The 19,320-nt window shown below is 40.2% G+C and overlaps 1 protein-coding gene across 1 annotated transcript; it reads right to left on the bottom strand.

The window, feature by feature from the left end:
* Nucleotides 1–943: 943 nt before the first annotated feature.
* Nucleotides 944–18,912, bottom strand: LOC105888531 (SLAM family member 5-like). Its single transcript, XM_031582460.1, has 6 exons — nucleotides 18,804–18,912; nucleotides 4,768–4,861; nucleotides 4,038–4,319; nucleotides 1,624–1,881; nucleotides 1,440–1,535; nucleotides 944–1,047 (listed from the first exon to the last, which is right to left on the bottom strand). Exons 2-6 carry the CDS (start codon nucleotides 4,847–4,849, stop codon nucleotides 959–961), a joined length of 807 nt encoding a protein of 268 aa, XP_031438320.1. The 5' UTR covers nucleotides 4,850–4,861; nucleotides 18,804–18,912; the 3' UTR covers nucleotides 944–958.
* Between the last annotated feature and the right edge of the window lie 408 nt (nucleotides 18,913–19,320).

Below are 19,320 nucleotides of genomic sequence, written 5' to 3'. Positions count from 1 at the left end.
AATCTTGATTAAAAAAGCTATGTAGCCTGGAGCCGAACACCAAAATAATCTTAAGGTTTTGACAAGAATCAAATGTACCAAGGATTTGTGTAATTAATTGTAAGGACTGTGCTGCTATGTGGAATGATAATAATATGAATGTGCTCTGGATCACCATCTGTAAATATTCAGGTTATTTTGGTGTCTTACATACCAGGTTTTTGCATTTCCTCATCTCCAGACGTCTTGCGCTCTAATGACATACAAACAACTGATCTGAACATCACTTCTGACAATAGCAGTTACGTATGTAGCCTAGTGACGAACACATGTATGTAACATGTCAAATACTGATTAGAAGCAATGTACACACACAGAACATTCTACGTATGAATGTGACAGTATTGGGCACCCTCTTGGCATGCTTGAGCCCGTTGTTAATATTCATTTCCTATATATCATTATCTCTGTTGAATACAATACCAGCCGTAGGACATGCTTTTTTGTGAAATGTGTCATGATAACCCTAATAATCTAATTGAGTAACAAATAATCATTGTCGTTGTCTCAGATACACTATACGAACATCATGTAGGGTCAAATGCCAAATTCCACCCTTTGAGTTCAAAATTTACAAGAAATTCATTAAATGGTCTTATGGTTGTATAACAATTTTGTAACAGTTTTGCTTGTTTGTAACATATCATACAAGACTCTGCACACTACACATGTATTGCATGGCTCTCTGGGTAAAACTGAACTGGTCATTCACATTCGGGTCCCTATATATTTATGTTTAATAACGTTTTAGCCACCAGACTGTTTTTCAACCGGGAGCTTCTGAAGTCTTCCGGCATCAGTTGCTTGGTTACACTTTGTGACAACGGGACCAATGTAGTCAATGGGTTCCTATACCTAAAACACATTCACTTCACTGGAAGTAATAATACAGTAATACAGTAAATAGTGTAATTATTTTTTAATTACCATTATTGCAAGATATATATGATCTCCATATGTCTGTTCTGTCTTGGCTTGACATTGTCCACAGATCAGTCAAACTTTTTCCTGAAAATATTGTTCACCATTACATGGTGTCAATCCAAAAGAGAAAACATTAGTATTGCCTATACATACTTGACAGCTGACAAGATCTAGTGACTACATCATGATTGTTGCTTGAGGCTCTTTGATGATGCACTGTCAATAACTTCAAACAATATCTGGCAATGTACATTTATGTTGTTAAATGTAATCACCACAAAAGACAAATGAGCTTAATAACCAAGAGCCTGCATACTCATGAATGTTAAAGAATGTGGATGTTGAAATCGTGAGTCAGTGTAATAATGTATCTAAAGTGTATATGAGCAAGCTGATACTGGGGTTAGAATCAAATTACTTTCCTAAATCCCCTTGAAACTACACGATCAGTCTCAAAAGATTTTATGGATACATACCTTTCCTTTTTAACACCTGCCAAAGTCGAACTATAATTAACGCTGCAATTAAAAGTAACACCACAACCACCACAACTGCAATAGCTGTACCAGGTCCTGCAAAGTAGAGAAAATACATTTTTGGCAAACAAGATGAAAAGGACCAGCGCACACAAATACACATCTTCTCTTCACTTTTACTGACCTGGTGACGGCGATGGAGGCGGTACATATTTTTTGACTGTCCCTGGACTGGATGCCCAGTCCACTGGATTACTAAAGTTACAGGTGTAGATCACATCATGGTCTTTCCTCTCCACAGTCAGTTTAGATTCAGACCACTCTTTAGTGCCATCAGCCCAGGTGTACTTTGTGTATTTATCTTCCTTTCCCTGGCAGGTCAGGGTGCAGTTGGGTTTGGTATCAATGCAGTCCATGCTGATTTCAGGCTTTAAAACTGGCCCTGCTCAAGGAAAGGGATATTACCATACACACACACGCATTAGAGATGAAATTATTACAGAAATGTGCTTTTCAAGCAAGGTTGACCAATTCATGCCGTTTGGATACAGATGATGAAAGCAGGCACAATAGAGTGACTGCCACAGTCGTCTCTTCTTCTGACAGTAGTGGTTGAGTTTAATTCTGAATATACACTAACGGTGCAAACCCATGACACCGTTACGAGCGACGCGATATTCTAAATCCCATGCATTTCAATGGGAGCCAATCCATTGTGACGTAGACCACCGTTTTCGTCCAAGTTGGAAAAAGTTAAATCCTATGCAAATGAGGAGCGATTTTTCCCGGCAGCGGCCAATCAGATTGTTTGGTGTCGTCTCTGACGTTTTAAAATGCTATTTCTACACGCTACAACACGCCCACTCAAAGCGATGGAAGCGTATCGTGTCGCTGTCATGGGTTTGCACCGTAAGTGCAGTCAGTGGATGTCAATATAGGAGAAGCTCCTTACTGTTGGTTTGGATGACATTATTACAAGGTACTTTGTTATGTTAAACTTCTTGGGTGAATGCATGTATTTCATGTTAACAACCGTAATCCTACACATAACCCCAAAACTTGAACATATTTTAATATATTGTACTAATCAAAAGGGAAGTATAATATAATTGTTTTTAATAACACTTTCATATATAAAGGTTAGCCAAAACTTGTATCAGTTTTCATCTCAATGGAAATTTTTTAAGTCTTTAAAATGCTACTTAGTTAAGTATAACTTCACAAGTTTAAATGTAGCTGCAATGAAGAGCCCTTGCACCGGATGTCCGCAAACTGTGACATTCTGTCATCAAACAATACACATCTAATGTGTGCGGCAAAGTTCATTAGTCTGAGACATTGGAAGCCCTATTTTCCTGTTTCAAGATGGTGACGCTGTACCATAGACATACATTTGACATACAGATAACATTACGCTCAGTGCATGAATAATTATGTTTAGTTTGAAGTTCATAATTTGATAGATCATGCATAACTATCACACCTATGTTCTGTTTTGCATACTACATTAATTGTATCATTTCACATGACTTTCATGATTCTCAACCATGCTTACATAACACATGCTAAATTCTCTATGCATGCGATCAATTATAGAGGTATCAGTTTTTAGCGTATGGAAGGTAGTGGTATAAGCAGAACACAGCTCTGGAACTGAAACAGATACATTTATCAACTGATCTACACTCGCACAGATCAGAGTGGTTCATTTCAGCCTATTCAGACAGCTCTACAATTGATGGGATAATATGCAAGATTGACTGCAGTATTAACGCAGTGAAAACCCATAAGAGGTAATTTGTTAATATTTTCACAAATTAGTATGGGTCTGTAACAGGTGAGTGTATAACATCTGATGTGGGATCAAATGGGTTCATTTGAAGCAATTGTAATAGGCTAGACATTGGTTTATTGGTTACCTAGAGTACTTTAGGTGATCCCTTATCATAAAAGGTGATATGTAAATATACTAGGGATGGGCAGTATTGTATTCAAAAGATGTGTTTGAAATACAAAACAGTATTTTGTCATTTTTATTTTATTTCCTTAACCAAAAACTGGTTATGGAATTTGCATTAAAATATATAGTGTTCAGTATTTCCGCATACTGTATTCTAATAATTCTACCAGTATCTTTTGAGAATAGAGGATGGGGGAGGAGGCAGGAGGGAGCACAGATCCACAGTAAGAACTCAACTAGTGAGTAACTTCATATGATGTTTACACCAATTAGGCATATTATGCTACCAGAGGAGTCGCACCTTCGGTGCTCGGACCCTAATCATTTAATAAACAGATGCACCACATCAGCATCTGTACAGTCTTCACATTTTAACACCCAATACCCACAATACCATGCAGTCTGAGTAAATTTGATAGGAAAGACTTTGCAAAGAACTATCACAAACACTAGTGGTCTGCACAGATCTTGGAAAAAAACATCCATCCATCCATCCATACATACATACATACATTCATACATATATATCTACATTTATACATCCATAAATGCCATGTTTCTGTCTTCTCCACATAAGCACCATAGTTCTATTGAAAAATAATTTGAACAGAAAAAATAACCTTTCCAGTAGCACTCACCAAGTACAGTTAAGGTCACAAACTGAGTTGGGTCCTTGTTGTTCACCTCAGCTGAATATTTCCCACTGAAATGTGGCTGGAGGTTTGAGATGTTCAAGGCCCAGGTTTGCATATTCAGTGTAGTGACATCTTTAAATATGTTATAATAGGTTGGCGCATCATCGACATCAAACCATTCTGCAGCTTTGTCCTTGTTGTGTTTCCAGATAATGTTGGAAACATTTTTAGGCATTGGCTTCGCCTGCAACACGATAAACCCTCCTGTCAGGCCAAACTTTTCTTCTGAAATGGGAAAAGTGGTAGAGATGATAAGAAATATTATTGACACATGCAACAGATTCTAACACCAAGAACTAGGCACATCCACTGGGTAATACATTCAATATTTTTTTTTATTTCAGGAAAGGAAATGAAAGTACTGACACACAAATAAATAGTGCTAACAGATCTGACAGAAGTTACATTTGATTGAGTTCTGTAGAGCATAGATGCTGCACAGGTCCTTCACTGGATATCTTTCCTGATTGACACTAGCTCAAACATAGATAAAGATGAACTCCTATTATTAATGCCATGAGCTGACCTCTTATACCATTTCATTCATTCCTGTAAACAGTAATTTCAAGTAAAGGTAATAAGAATATGGGTTCCATATTCAACAATCACAAAGCTGGACTATCGCACATGGCCACTATGGATTCAAGAAACGATGCAGATGTGTTGTTTTTACCTGAAGATGACGGTGTGGCAACCAATAGCAGTGGGACAAACACTTGATAAAACAGCATAGCTCCTCCCATGCCAACAGCCATGCCGTAGTCACGCTGCGATAGAAAAGAAACACAGAAAGAGCTCAAATAAATTCATCACAACTTCACTTTTTGTAACCACCTGGTTGGGGTTAGAAGAGTGTAGTGTAATTGGCGGGGGGTCAATGTAATAACGCCTATTTTGGACAGCATATTTACGCTTTTACGCATGAGCACCTGTTGCAGTTCAGTGTGTATTAGGGGGTTAACGTAATAGCTCTCCTGATTTCATCTCATGTCGTCTTTTGTCATTTGTCTCATGTTCTCCACTCTCCTCATCTGTCTCATGTCCTCCTCTCTCCACCTCCCTCATGTCCCTCCTCCTCTCCAATCCCCCCCATGTCCTCTACTGAGGACACAATGGACCCAGTGAACCTTAAAAAGTAGTAGAAGTTAACATTATTAGATGGATGTACTAGTATATATATTTTTTTAATCCATAGGCTTATATTATCTTAAATCTCATAGTATCTAAAAAAACGAAACACTTTTAACACTTCCAACACGGTATTTTTACCACCAACAGCTCCGCAAGTTTTTGTCCTACAGAGATACAAATAACACCCTGAGGAACCTTGAATCTTCTCCTTTTCAAATATATGCAGTTCGAAACTGAGAAATAAATAAGCACTTTGTAAGGAGAATAGAGCTAAAGCCTTGCACATTCCTCTCTCTGAATGTGAAAGCAACCGGTAATAGCCCACACATTAGCAAATTAGGGCTATTCATATGATAAGATCATGGTAAATCGGTGATCGCTATTGGGTCGTGACGTGGCCACAACTACTGAGAAAACACCCCGTTTCACCTGTAAACAAATCCACGTTTACTTCATACAGACGATGAGGGAAAACGTATCCACTTTGAGCTTTGCCTTGATCCAGCCAAGGATATTTGTGATGAGTAAGTTATATTTGTTTGACTAGCTCTTGTAATGAATGCTGTTGATTCACTTATAGGGAGTAAAACGCATGTCATATTATGCTCGGAGTTCTGAGTTTAGGCTAATACCGTCAACTCGGCAAGGCGATTTTTAATCATATAAACTACTTCATGCCGCTAAGACTATTATACAGTAAAAAACATATCATGCTCAGAGTTAATTTTATTAGGCTACATACGTCGTGTTTGGAGTTTGTTGTCTGTGCAGAATTTTAATAAAATGATGGAAAAAATGAATAAATGAAGGGACATTTAGAATAGATAAAAATTTGCGATTAATCACAATTAATTTTGAGTTAACTATGACACAAATGCGATTAATCGCGTTTAAATATTTTAATCGTTTGACAGCACTACTTATAATTAGTAGTGCTGTCAAACGATTAAAATATTTAATCGCGATTAATCGCATTTATGTCATAGTTAACTCAAATTTAATCGCGATTAATCGCAAATTTTTATCTATTCTAAATGTCCCTTCATTTATTCATTTTTTCCATCATTTTATTTTTATTTTAATGCCCTTATCAACATGGAAAAGTGGATTGGCTTGCTTTATGCAAATGTTTTATTTTATTGAAAACCAACATTGCCAAACAGGGCGGTACAAAATAAAATTAGAAAGTGCACATTTCAGGTAAACAAGGACTGAGCCTATAGTGCAGTTAAACCATGGCTTAATATTTAATTTGTTTCAAGTTTTCTGGGAACATAGCAGTCAGGCCTCTTATTTCAGAAACAATTAACCGTAACATTTAGGTTACCAATAAAAGGTAAGCCTACTACTTCTTTGCTTTCAGCCAGCTGCCTGTTGACATTTTCAGACAACAGTGAAGCTCGCTTCTTTTGCACAACAAAACTTTTAAAAGTAAACTTTCCATTCAGAAGCTTTTTATCATCCATTTCGCCGCATCGCGCTCACCATTCACTCAAACCGTAACGTTAGCCTACTACACAGTTTGCGAGGCCAAAAAGAGCGTTAATCTAAAAAAAAAAATCGCGTTAATCTCGCGATAAAAAAATGAACGGCGTTAAAATGCGTTTGGGTTAACGCCGTTAATAACGCGTTAAACTGACAGCACTAATAATTAGTATAGAAACCACACACACTTTCTGAATGCTAAACTCACCTATGTGGAGCTAACAACTATGTTTACAAGGCTCAGAGTAAAAAAGAAAACTTCCAAAATATTTACATTGTGTTTTTTTAAGTCTGAGCACCACTGAAACTAGGTTTTTGTAAGTGTATGTTTAGATTTAATTTTAATAAAAAAACTTTCTTCTTTTACTCTCATTTTATTATTGCTGAGGTCTTCTAGAATACACTCATAAATGCCACTTTTGCCTCATTGGGCCTCATTCTCGAACGCAGTTGAGAAGAATTTAAGAAGGAATTTCTTCTTAACTCCACTTCTGGAGGATTTATGAACAAATTTGGCATTCATGAAAGTTTTCTCATCTGGGATTTGTTCTGAACTTCAGAAGACTTTCAGAACGCGAAATAGCAGTCGTAAATCGGCCAGAGTTTTCTCAAATGCGATTCCTCAAAAAACTACAAGATGCCCCACTGGGCCACTCCGTGTTAGAAGTGTTAAGGGCTGAATTTGTGAGAAATCGTTGGTGATTGTGTAACATGGTGTTTTGGGCCTGAGGGTTGTTTGCAGTGAATCACGGTGTGTTCTGAGTGGTGTGTAGTGTTTCACAGGATTGTAGTGGTGAATGGCACACTCTAAATGAGCACTTAGCACAAACCTTTTCTACCGCAAGTGTGTAGCATGATCACTAATTAAGCACAGGTGCCTAGTATTATGCCACTCCCCTCTCCCCTTCTTCTGAATTGGATTTAGGAAAACATTTGGCATTCATGAAAGTTTTCTCATCTGGGATTTGTTCTGAACTTCAGAAGACTTTCCGAATTCGAAATAGCAGTCGTAACTCGGCCAGAGTTTTCTCAAATGCGATTCCTTAAAAAAACACAAGATGGCCCCATGGGCCATCTAGTGGTTTTTTGAGGAATCGCATTTAAGAAAACCCTCCGTGTTAGAAGTGTTAATGAATTTGTGAGAAATTGTTGGTGATTGCGTCAACTCTACAGACATCCTTGGATTAAAATAATTATAATAATAATTAACAATTACGTTTCACATGTATAGTCATGATTCTACGATGATCTACTGATGTCATTAAATAAATAAAAGGACTACACCAGAATGCTGCGCTCGTCTAGTGAGCGTCGTTTGGCACTGCCGTCTGTGCAAGTACGGCAATCCAGACTATTTTCATTTGTAGTTCCACGTTGGTGGAACGAACTGCCTAGCACTACCAGAGCAGGGGCGTCCCTCTCTACCTTCAGTCTTAATTAATTCAGAGAAAGCTAGAGAGCTTTAAGGACTGTGTTTGTGTATTTGTACTGCTGTGCTAGTTAGATTGTACTGAGATTACTCTGTATTTGCACTATCTTGGCAATTACCCTGTTTGGCAATTTAGTTTCACTCACTTGCTGGTTTGTGAAGCCACACCTACAGCAATCAGCTGCCTTTGTGTAATCAGAATCTGGGGGTGCCTTCAGCCGGAGGCAATCAGTGAGCCTGCTATTTTAATAGGACTGGTGCTGAAGCGTCAGCGGAAGTGTCAGCCCTCGTGTTCAGCCCTTTTTGGGTAAAGACATGCAAGTCTACCTGTACAAGACCTTTTTGGGTAAAGACATGCAAGTCTACCTGTACAAGACCTTTTTGGGTAAAGACATGCAAGTCTACCTGTACAAGTCCACCGAAACAAGGATCACAAACAAGGTAAACTTTTTGCTTCTGCCATAGCCATGTGTCACAATAGCATCTCTGTTGTCACTGGTTGTCAAAAAAGATCTCAGCGCAGCAGACGGCAGCGCAACCTGGGTAACCTCCGCTCACTTCAACAAACCTCTTCTGCTGTAACCTCTTTCTCTGTTGGCCTGTGGAACTGTCAGTCTGCAGTCAAAAAAAGCTGATTTCATCTCAGGTTATGCCAACCACCTCTCTCTAGGGCTCTTAGCTCTCACGGAGACATGGATCAAACCTGAAAACAATGCTATCCCGGCAGCACTCTCCACCAACTATGCCTTCTCCCATACTCCCCGACCATCTGGTCGTGGAGGTGGGACGGGCTGCTGATTTCAGACAACTGGAAATTCACTCCACTGCTGCCTTCAAACAGGTATGCCTCCTTTGAATATCATGCAATTATGGTAACTGCTCCTGTTAAAACTTATGTGATTGTCATCTACCGTCCACCAGGACAACTGGGTGATTTCGTCCATGAGCTGGACACCCTGCTGTCATCCAACCCTGACCACGAGTGTCCAACACTCATCCTTGGCGACATGAACATCCACCTAGACAATCCCAACTCAGCTGACTTTCGGACCCTGGGTCACTCGTTCGACCTACAACAGGTCCCCACTCCTCCAACTCACAAAGCAGGAAAAGAGCTTGACCTCATCCTTGCTCGGAACTGCACCACGGACAACCTAATGGTAACCCCTCTGCATCTCTCCGACCAATTTTTCATTCGCTTCGATCTTCGGCTCATTGAGCAACCCTCTGTCCCCCCTCCGATGGTCTCGTTCCGGCGCAACCTCCGCAACCTCTCTCCCACCCACTTTTCCTCTCTGGTTTCTTCTGCTCTTCCACCTTTATCCACTTTCTCCTCACTAGGTGTCGATGATGCCACAGAATCTCTCTGCTCCACTCTGAGCTCATGCTTGGACAGTTTGTGTCCACTTTCCACCAGACCTGCTCGATCTACCCAGTCTCACTCGTGGCTGAGTGATACCCTCCGAACGCAGCGCTCCAATCTCAGAGCGGCTGAGAGAAAGTGGCACAAATCTGCAGCACTGGGGCGCCCCGCCCCCCCAACGGCACCCTCGCCCCCCCTGGAAGGTCAAGTTCATTTTGTTCAATTTTATTTTCTATAAAGCGCCAGATCACAACGGAAGTAATTTAAGGTTACCTTTCCTATAGAACAGGTCTATAGCTTGTTCTTTTATTAAACAAAATAAATAGCCTTATGTTATTTATCTTATTTACACGACGGCATGTAATTTCTGTCTCTACATGGTCGCGCGTTTACAATTCTCTGTATCGCGCATGGCGGAGTTCCGCTGCGATGTGCACAAACTGTGAATAATGAAGGAAGCAATAAATCCGATTATTTGCCAAACCCTCAAGAGCTGTTGCCATGGAGATTTAACGTTACTTTCTGTTTGAAGACAAGGTAGCAGCTAGTGTTGAAGAATGGATGACTTGAAATTGGACGACTTTAAATTAATATATGAAATTGAACATCAACACCTATACGGATAAAATAAATAAACAAGGATAGCAAAACAGATTGATAAGCAATGAGAACGGCAGAAACACAGGCAGGACGTCAGATGACGAGACAGATCATAGTGACACAGGCTGTTTTTTTTCCCGTCATATGAAGGCTGAGACATGTATAACATTTTATTCAGTCTTACTGGTCCTTTTGTAATGCCAACATGTGCACTTTGTTGTGGATAAGTAAAGCCTATTTTGCTAAATGTTTGTTTGGCATATTGGTGAGGTTATTAAGAGGACCATTTCTCAATCGTTTTGTTCTTGATGAATTAATGTTTGTTTATTAATCAGTTATTTTTCAACAAATAACTCAATTATGATTACAAAGAGGACAATTCACAACTTTTTATCGCAACTTTCACTTGTTTCGGCAATTTCATTGCAACAAAAACCTAAAAATAAAAACTTTCATCGCAACTTTTTGGAAAAGCTCCTGCGAAATCAGGAATTTTAGGCCGCAAATATCTCAAAACATTTTCTTCCAGAAGCCCAGAAAGATACACCACTGCAGCGACAAAAGCTGCACACACAGTGGATAATTGTCATAAAAAGAAATGTTCCGATGTTTAGTTCAATGTAGTTAAAATAATTGTTGTCATTAAACAGACTGCTGTCATTAAAAGAAACACATGAACACCATGATTCCTTTAAGCGTTTGTGTCGTGAAGCCACGCCGCCACACCACGCCGCCCCCCCCCCCCCCCCAAAGCTGTAAACCTAGGGGAAACACTGTGACAAGATCAACGGTGCAACTGACGCTCGGAAACTATTCTCCACCTTCAAAACTCTGCTCTACCCTCCTCCTCCTCCCCCAGCTACTAACCTCACTGCTGATAACTTTGCTTCCTTTTTCACAGAGAAAGTGGCAGCCATCGGGAAACAGTTCGACCAACTGTCTCCCCCCCCTAAGGGCGCAACCGTCAATGGCTCATCATTTCCTTCTTTCATCCCTCTCAGCGAGAGTGAGGTCTCTAAAATCCTAACAGGCAGCCGTCCAACTACATGCCCGCTGGACCCCATCCCATCCAACATCCTTCAAGCCATATCGCCTGCCGTCTTACCGGCAATAACACAGGTGATTAATGCTTCATTTAATTCTGGAACATTTCCTTCTCTTTTCAAAGTGGCTCGGGTAACGCCGCTGCTCAAGAAGCCGTCTCTCGATCCCACTCAGGTAGAAAACTATCGACCGGTCTCACTTCTCACGCTCCTTTCTAAAACCATTGAGAGGGCAGCTTCCAAACAGGTTACCGAGTTCCTGTCAAAGAACAATCGCCTCGATCCAAACCAGTCTGGATTCAAAAGCGGTCACTCCACCGAAACAGCCCTGTTGTCTGTAACGGAGGCCTTAAAAACAGCTAGAGCAGCAGCTCAATCCTCGGCTCTCGTCCTGCTTGACTTATCAGCTGCGTTTGATACAGTCAACCACCGCATCCTTCTGTCCATACTGTCAAGTATGGGCATTTCTGGCAATGCGCACTCCTGGTTTGAATCCTACCTCACTGGGCGCTCGTTCAACGTGTCTTGGCAAGGTCAGCTGTCTGTACCTCACCTCCTCACCACTGGGGTGCCCCAAGGCTTGGTGATGGGACCACTTCTCTTTGCCATTTACACCACCTCGTTGGGCCCTATCATCCGCTCGCATGGGTTTTCCTATCACTGTTATGCCGATGATACTCAACTGTTTCTGTCTTTCCCTCCTGAGGACACCACGGTCTCGGCGCGGATCTCGGACTGTCTGGCTGATATATCCACATGGATGAAAAATCACCACCTTCAGCTGAACCTGGCCAAAACGGAGCTGATGGTCTTCCCAGCCAAACAGGTCATCCACCATAACATCAATATCAATATTGACTCTTTATCTCTTGTTCCATCCAAAACAGCAAGAAACCTGGGGGGTCATTATTGATGACCAACTGACCTTCACGGCCCACATCGCCTCTGTCTCCAGGTTGTGCCGCGTCGTTTGGCACTGCCGTCTGTGCAAGCACGGCAATCCAGACTATTCTCATTTGTAGTTCCACGTTGGTGGAACGAACTGCCTAGTACTACCAGAGCAGGGGCGTCCCTCTCTACCTTCAAGAAGCTTTTGAAGACCCAACTCTTCAGAGAGCACCTCCCTTCCTAACTGGCACCTGACTAGCGCTTAACTTGCACTTCAGCAGTTACATTCCTGCACTTCTTTTTCCTTTTTTCTAGGTCGTTGTTTTCTAATTCTCATGTAAAGTAGTATTTATTGTTACACCATGCTTTTTATTGCTCTTAGCTTGACTGTTCTCTCCCTTGTACGTCGCTTTGGACAAAAGCGTCTGCTAAATGACTAAATGTAAATGTAAATGTTTAAGAAGCTTTTGAAGACCCAACTCTTCAGAGAGCACCTCCCTTCCTAACTGGCACTTCAACTAGTCCTTAACTTGCACTTACAGCAGTTACATTCCTGCACTTCTTTTTTATTTTCTATTTCGTTTTTCTGTTTCTTATGTAAAGTAGTATTTATTGTTACACTAGGTCTCCATTGCTCGTAGCTTGACTGTTCTCTCCCTTGTACGTCGCTTTGTACAGTAGCCCACCTAGGGACACTTGCTAGTCAATGGAAATATGATACGAGTCTCTGCATGGTGGCAGCGCTGATTGTGATAACCTATGGCTTAGCTTAGCAAGGGCCTAATTCATTAAAGTAACATTATGCAACAATTTTACCTTCAATAACAGCTTCGAGATAATTTTGGTGGTACACCGAGAATGGCACCAGTGCCACTGCCACAGCACACCTGATGCACCTGGTATTGCACTATGTAACTTTGGGGTACAGGGCACGAGACCTCTCACGAGAACTATGTAATGCTTTATGGCACCACTTCACCCAACAACAACTAGATCCTTGCGCTAGCTATTAGAGGAAGCTAGCACAATATTCTCTGCATGGACATCATGGCAGAGGCGACAAAGAAACCGGGGAAGATATGTTATCCCAGTCTCATAGAGATTACTAGTTTTTCCAGATGCCCAAAGTCATCGACCTGTCCTGTCTCAGGCTAGCACCCAAATAAATTCATCTCATGACAAAAAGTTTGATCAGTCTTTGTCAATCTCATGCCAATAAGCACTGAAAATGTGAAACCTTGAAAACTAAATCTTAGTTAGCTTGCAATCAATTACACTGTCCAATCATGTTGCCAACAGCATTTTATTAGATTAAACACACTCCACATTCAAATGCTTTGAAAACAATGTATATGGGCTGGAAACACGAGCAGTATTTCAGTAAAATTTAAATGTCATTCTTATTTTGTTATTCTTTAAAATAAATTGTTCATTTTAAACATTTGTGTTATTTTGCAAAGAAACTCTTCACGTATCTAGTTATTTTCATTCAAATGCAAGGACTGTGGCCATGCCTGCCTTTATAATGTATTGCGAAATGATCGTGGCAACATGAGATATTAACAACATAAATATTCGGCTTATGTTATATTTTCATGGGAACCTTAGGCTTAGGGATGCACCGATACCGATACCAGTATCGGTATCGGTGCCGATACTTCGTTAAAATACTCGTACTCGTACTCGTTTTGAATTGCCGATACCAAGCACCGATACCACTCATCAGTATTTCACTGCATCAAACTGGCCGGGCTATGCTGACACAAAATGTGATTTATTGTCCTACCTGTCCTACCACTCTCTGCCAGACTAGTAAGTAGCTTATTTGCCGTCTTGTGTTGCATTTGCTTGATGTTTGACTGTGTTGGGAAAGTTTGTCATAGTGTCAAAGTATTTCAGTATACAGGTTTCGCTAAATTTAGCTGCTAGCATCTCGTTAGCGATTAGCAATTCCGTTATGCTGCCTTAACGGCGATTTGGGCTCATTTTAAGATAAATGACGACGACAGGAGTAAGGCACAGTGTAAGATCTGCATTGCTACGGTGTCGAGGGGCGGAAAGGAAAGTACTTTGTTTAACACAAGCAATTTGATTAAACTCCTGAAGACACACCATAGTGCTAAGTACACAGAGTTCACTGATGCTCGTGGCGCAAGACCGAAGTAACCAATCTTAACTGACGTCTTGCAAAAGAAAAAAACGCGCACGCACACACAGAGAGAGAGAGGTAGAGAGAAAGACTGTGCCACATAGGTTAAGTGATTGTTTGTGTACTTGAGCAGGAGATTCTTCTGATACTTTTGTAACTGAAATGTGCTCTTGTGCTAATCCAGTAATAGTTCTGTTCACTTTTTGTTAAGCAGACTGTGTTGTTAACTATGCAGCAAATTGAATTGCCTTTATCTGGTTATATTTGCATTTTGTCTAATGTGATGATATTGTCTGTTTGAAGGCTTTTTTTGTGTGTTAAAACCAGAAAGCTCTGTTTATTTTTGGCTTGGGATAGCCTTCTGTTAATTTTGTACAATAGGCTTGACATAATCTGCAGAGGATAAAATCAAATCTGCCTCCAAATTAATTGCACTTTCATGGAGACCAAATCTAAGAAGTATCGGTATCGGTACTCGGTATCGGCAAGTACACAAATAAAAATACTCGTACTCGTATCGGTTTGTAAAAAAGTGGTATCGGTGCATCCCTACTTAGGCTACAAGCTGGATATATTAGTTATCTACACTTTGCTGGCAATCAATGTATGATGCATTGGAGAGAAATAGTCGAAGCCTTGCACATAAGTTCAATCTTTTCTTGAACCAGCGCTTTAACGAGGCTTAGAACGTCACGACGCGAACGTCAAGTGTTGCCAACTTTTCAGTAAGGAAAGTAGCTGTTAGCTCTCCCAAAAGTCGCTCGATGAAGTAATCAACTAATTTGCATAATATGCAATTTAAGAGAGGTACAATTTGCGCACGAATACAAAGTTCTAATATTTTTCCCGCGAATACAAAGTTCTAATATTTTGCTGAGAGCTAGTCAGACTGGCCGCGCAGGCGCTGTGTGAGTGGAGAGGAGACGACGACAGCCCTCGCTGTAGGTAGGCTACTCGAGATCGGTTGTAACGTGAACTGCAGAACGCGATATGCGAGATGCTTTTTCAATGCTTTGTCAACACAATAATCCACCAAATGACAAAAAGAAGTCGCTAGATTTGTCGCTAGTGGCTTTTTGCTAATTAAGTCGCCAAGGGGGTCTAGAAAGTCGCCAGATATAGTGACAAAGTCGCTAAGTTCGCAACACTGACGTCAAGAGGTTACTTCCCAAAAACGACACAGAGTTCCAAAGTTCCGTTCTGCTAGCAACGATAACCCACAATAACCCCAGGAAGTAAAACGAAACGAGGAAGTAAAATGAGTTTGTTGTATCAAATGAAAGGTTTTTACAACAAACAACCCTGTTAATCGACTGGGTAATATAAAAACCTTTTATATGCAACGAGTTTTATTGTTCCATTTGTCCTAATGATCGGGAAAATAGTTAAAAGCGTGTTTGAAAGTTATAGTAGCCTATTTGTCATTATAAAGTCCTAATCTGTCTACTCGCTAGATCAGACTTTATAATGGTATTTTGGTAACTGTGCATTATATTAACTTGCTTTAAAACAAGGTGAGATATATTGAGTTAATTTTAAGCGTACAGGATACTTTGATAATGACTAAGATGTAGCTGAAAATTGACAATTAATATTACTTTCATAGTAACATCAAAATGGGTTAAAAACGATTCACTGATGTTACAAAAGTATGATTTTCTTGTTTAAATATAGGGAACACTGACTAAACAGGCATCATTGCAAATATTGTAGTAAGAAACAGTAAAACACACAACAATCTGCTGATAAAAGGATTATGTCTTCAATAAAGTTGGTTGAACATGTTCAGAACACTGTAAAGAAAGGGTAAAAAATGTTTAGCAGTAATTAATCTGGCCATTCACTGTGAAAAAACACTTGACACACAGATCACACAGGTGAAAAGGGATTATCTCCAATGCCAGGGTATTGCCATGTGACACGTATCAAACTTTGCTGATGAAACTAAAGATTGTGTCTCAATGAAAGGGGGGTGGAATATGTTTAGGACATTCCAAACATTAAATAAAATGTGTGAAGTAGTTGAGATTTACGTCCCTGAATGCTCCACAATACTTTAAACATAGGTGATCAGACAGGCCAGACCAAACATTAAATAAAATGTGGAGCATTCAGGGACGTAAATCTCAACTACTTCACACATTTTATTTAATGTTTGGAGTGTCCTGAACATATTCCACCCCCCTTTCATTGAGACACAATCTTTAGTTTAATCAGCAAAGTGTCATACGTATCACATGGCCCTGCTATTGAAGTTAATGCATTTTCGCCTGTGTGTAGGCCTATGTTTAAAGTATTGTGGAGCCTTCAGGGACGTAAATCCCAACTACTTCACACATTTTATTTAATGTTTGGAGTGTCCTGAACATATTCCACCCCCCTTTCATTGAGACACAATCTTTAGTTTTTTCAGCAAAGAGCGATACATGTCACATGGCCCTGCCATTGAAGTTAATGCATTTTCGCCTGTCTGATCACCTATGTTTAAAGTATTGTGGAGCCTTCAGGGACGTAAATCTGAACTACTTCACACATTTTATTTAATGTTTGGAGTGTCCTGAACATATTCCACCCCCCTTTCATTGAGACACAATCTTTAGTTTTTTCAGCAAAGAGTGATACATGTCACATGGCCCTGCCATTGAAGATAATGCATTTTCGCCTGTGTGTAGGCCTATGTTTAAAGTATTGTGGAGCATTCAGGGACATAAATCTCAACTACTTCACACATTTTATTTAATGTTTGGAGTGTCCTGAACATATTCCACCCCCCTTTCATTGAGACACAATCTTTAGTTTTTTCAGCAAAGAGCGATACATGTCACATGGCCCTGCCATTGAAGTTAATGCATTTTCGCCTGTCTGATCACCTATGTTTAAAGTATTGTGGAGCCTTCAGGGACGTAAATCTGAACTACTTCACACATTTTATTTAATGTTTGGAGTGTCCTGAACATATTCCACCCCCCTTTCATTGAGACACAATCTTTAGTTTTTTCAGCAAAGAGTGATACATGTCACATGGCCCTGCCATTGAAGTTAATGCATTTTCGCCTGTGTGTAGGCCTATGTTTAAAGTATTGTGGAGCCTTCAGGGACGTAAATCTGAACTACTTCACACATTTTATTTAATGTTTGGAGTGTCCTGAACATATTCCACCCCCCTTTCATTGAGACACAATCTTTAGTTTTTTCAGCAAAGAGTGATACATGTCACATGGCCCTGCCATTGAAGATAATGCATTTTCGCCTGTGTGTAGGCCTATGTTTAAAGTATTGTGGAGCATTCAGGGACGTAAATCTCAACTACTTCACACATTTTATTTAATGTTTGGAGTGTCCTGAACATATTCCACCCCACTTTTATTGAGACACAATCTTTAGTTTCATCAGCAAAGTGTGATACGTGTCACATGGCAATACCCTGGCATTGGAGATAATCCCTTTTCACCTGTGTGATCTGTGTGTCAAGTGTTTTTTCACAGTGAATGACCAGAATAATGACTGCTAAACATATTTTACCCTTTCTTTACAGTTCTGAACAAGTTCAACAAGAAAACCATACTTTTGTAACATCAGTGAATCGTTTTTAACCCATTTTGATGTTACTATGAAATTAATATCTCTGATAGTTTAAGAAAACACGGGGCTAATAAGGGACTTTTATTTTGAAAAATCGTAACCGGAAGTCGCTCGAGCTCATTTGCCTATAGTTGCTCACTGAACGCTGCTGAGTTCCAACAGGAAGTTCTTCAAGTTTTTGATACTTGTAAGCTTCGAAGACTCGGTTTCAAGGGTAAACCCACTACCACTCCCTATGTAGATATGAAGGCCCATTCTAAGCGAACAAAAACACAGCGATACGTGATGACCGGTGATAATACACAAATGAAAACATAATTATGAATACTATTCCATTTCTGCTGATAGATCCCCTTAAATCCTACACAATGGACCTTTAAGCATAGCTCTGAGTATTTTCAACCTGAAAACGGGATTGTTTATAGCAAAACAACAGACAAGACGGTATAACAGAGTTGATTTTAACCTGCAGGGTCTGAAGGAGGGACGAGTAGCCTAAACAAGCACTACATATTAAATTATCATTCCGAATAGCTAACTAACTTTGCCGACGTCGGTAACGTAAAGAGAGACAGGGCGGGTAAAAAAGGCATGGATTTATCTGACTTTCACACCACCACTGGCTTAAGCCCTATACATTACTGGCCCTTCGTCCTCTCAGAAGCAGGGGAATTCAGTTCACACTTCCGTTATCAGATATAAAGCCATAACACTACATTTCACGGTTCCTGACTACGGCCTACACGACTACGCAACGTCTATTCTCCCTACCCCACACTTTCTGTTAATTAAGGTACACGAGACAGGAGAATTAGGTATAAAGGTCTTCCCATTGCACTTTCACCTATGCTTGTTCTTTAAATTAGGCCGTTAATTAGGCCGTTAATACGTATTACAACCCAATCATCTGGGGGAAAAGCTCATACGCGAAAACAGAGTTAGCTGCTACAGGGTGGGGTTTCTCAAACACGTGTGTAGGAAGCCGAAAATAACTAAACGTTTTATACAGAGAACGTCCTAGACGTTAACAGAGCCTTACCTGAAACGTGTTGAACCTAAACAATTAAATAAAATAAGCATATGCGAACTCCTCTCAGAAGTGACGGTGTCTTCACCGACCAGGGCTAAAGGCAGTGGAAACCGAAAGTAAAAAAAATGCCCTTCCGTCTTCTTCGGGGAGACACAAAGGCAGATTTTGTCCGCCCTCTAGTGTCTTTCCCAACTAATTGCACACAAATATTAATCGATGGGAGGTTAGATCTTGCATATCAATCTCACACGACAAATCGATCGTCCTCAAAGTTGATAAAGGTACAATAGTAGACAATAACGGATGGACATTTTTATCCAAATTTGGGTCACATCGATTCTCACATAAATCTAGTCACACTTAAACTATACTAAACTAAACAATGTTCTCCATTTAAACTTTGAAGCCATATTGTCCTGGCTTGAGGAACAAAGAAGAACAACATCCAATGGTAACACTGTCAGTCTGAAGGTGACTGTAGGCCTACCTTTATTCTGAACAATAAAGTACATTTAAATCCTCAGAC

This window comes from Clupea harengus, chromosome 2, assembly GCF_900700415.2.
Source record: "Clupea harengus chromosome 2, Ch_v2.0.2, whole genome shotgun sequence".
Taxonomy (NCBI): Eukaryota; Metazoa; Chordata; class Actinopteri; order Clupeiformes; family Clupeidae; genus Clupea; species Clupea harengus.
This window is presented reverse-complemented; position numbering and strand designations above follow the sequence as displayed.

Bases quoted from the DNA above. Each gene is read 5' to 3' on its own strand.
- LOC105888531 (XM_031582460.1), bottom strand. From the start codon at position 4,849: ATGGCTGTTGGCATGGGAGGAGCTATGCTGTTTTATCAAGTGTTTGTC. The intron at 1,536-1,623 runs GTCAGTAAAAGT...TCTACTTTGCAG, and splicing joins GCCTCCATCGCCGTCACCAG to GACCTGGTACAGCTATTGCA. The intron at 1,048-1,439 runs GTATGTATCCAT...CAATATTTTCAG, and splicing joins GCAGGTGTTAAAAAGGAAAG to GAAAAAGTTTGACTGATCTG.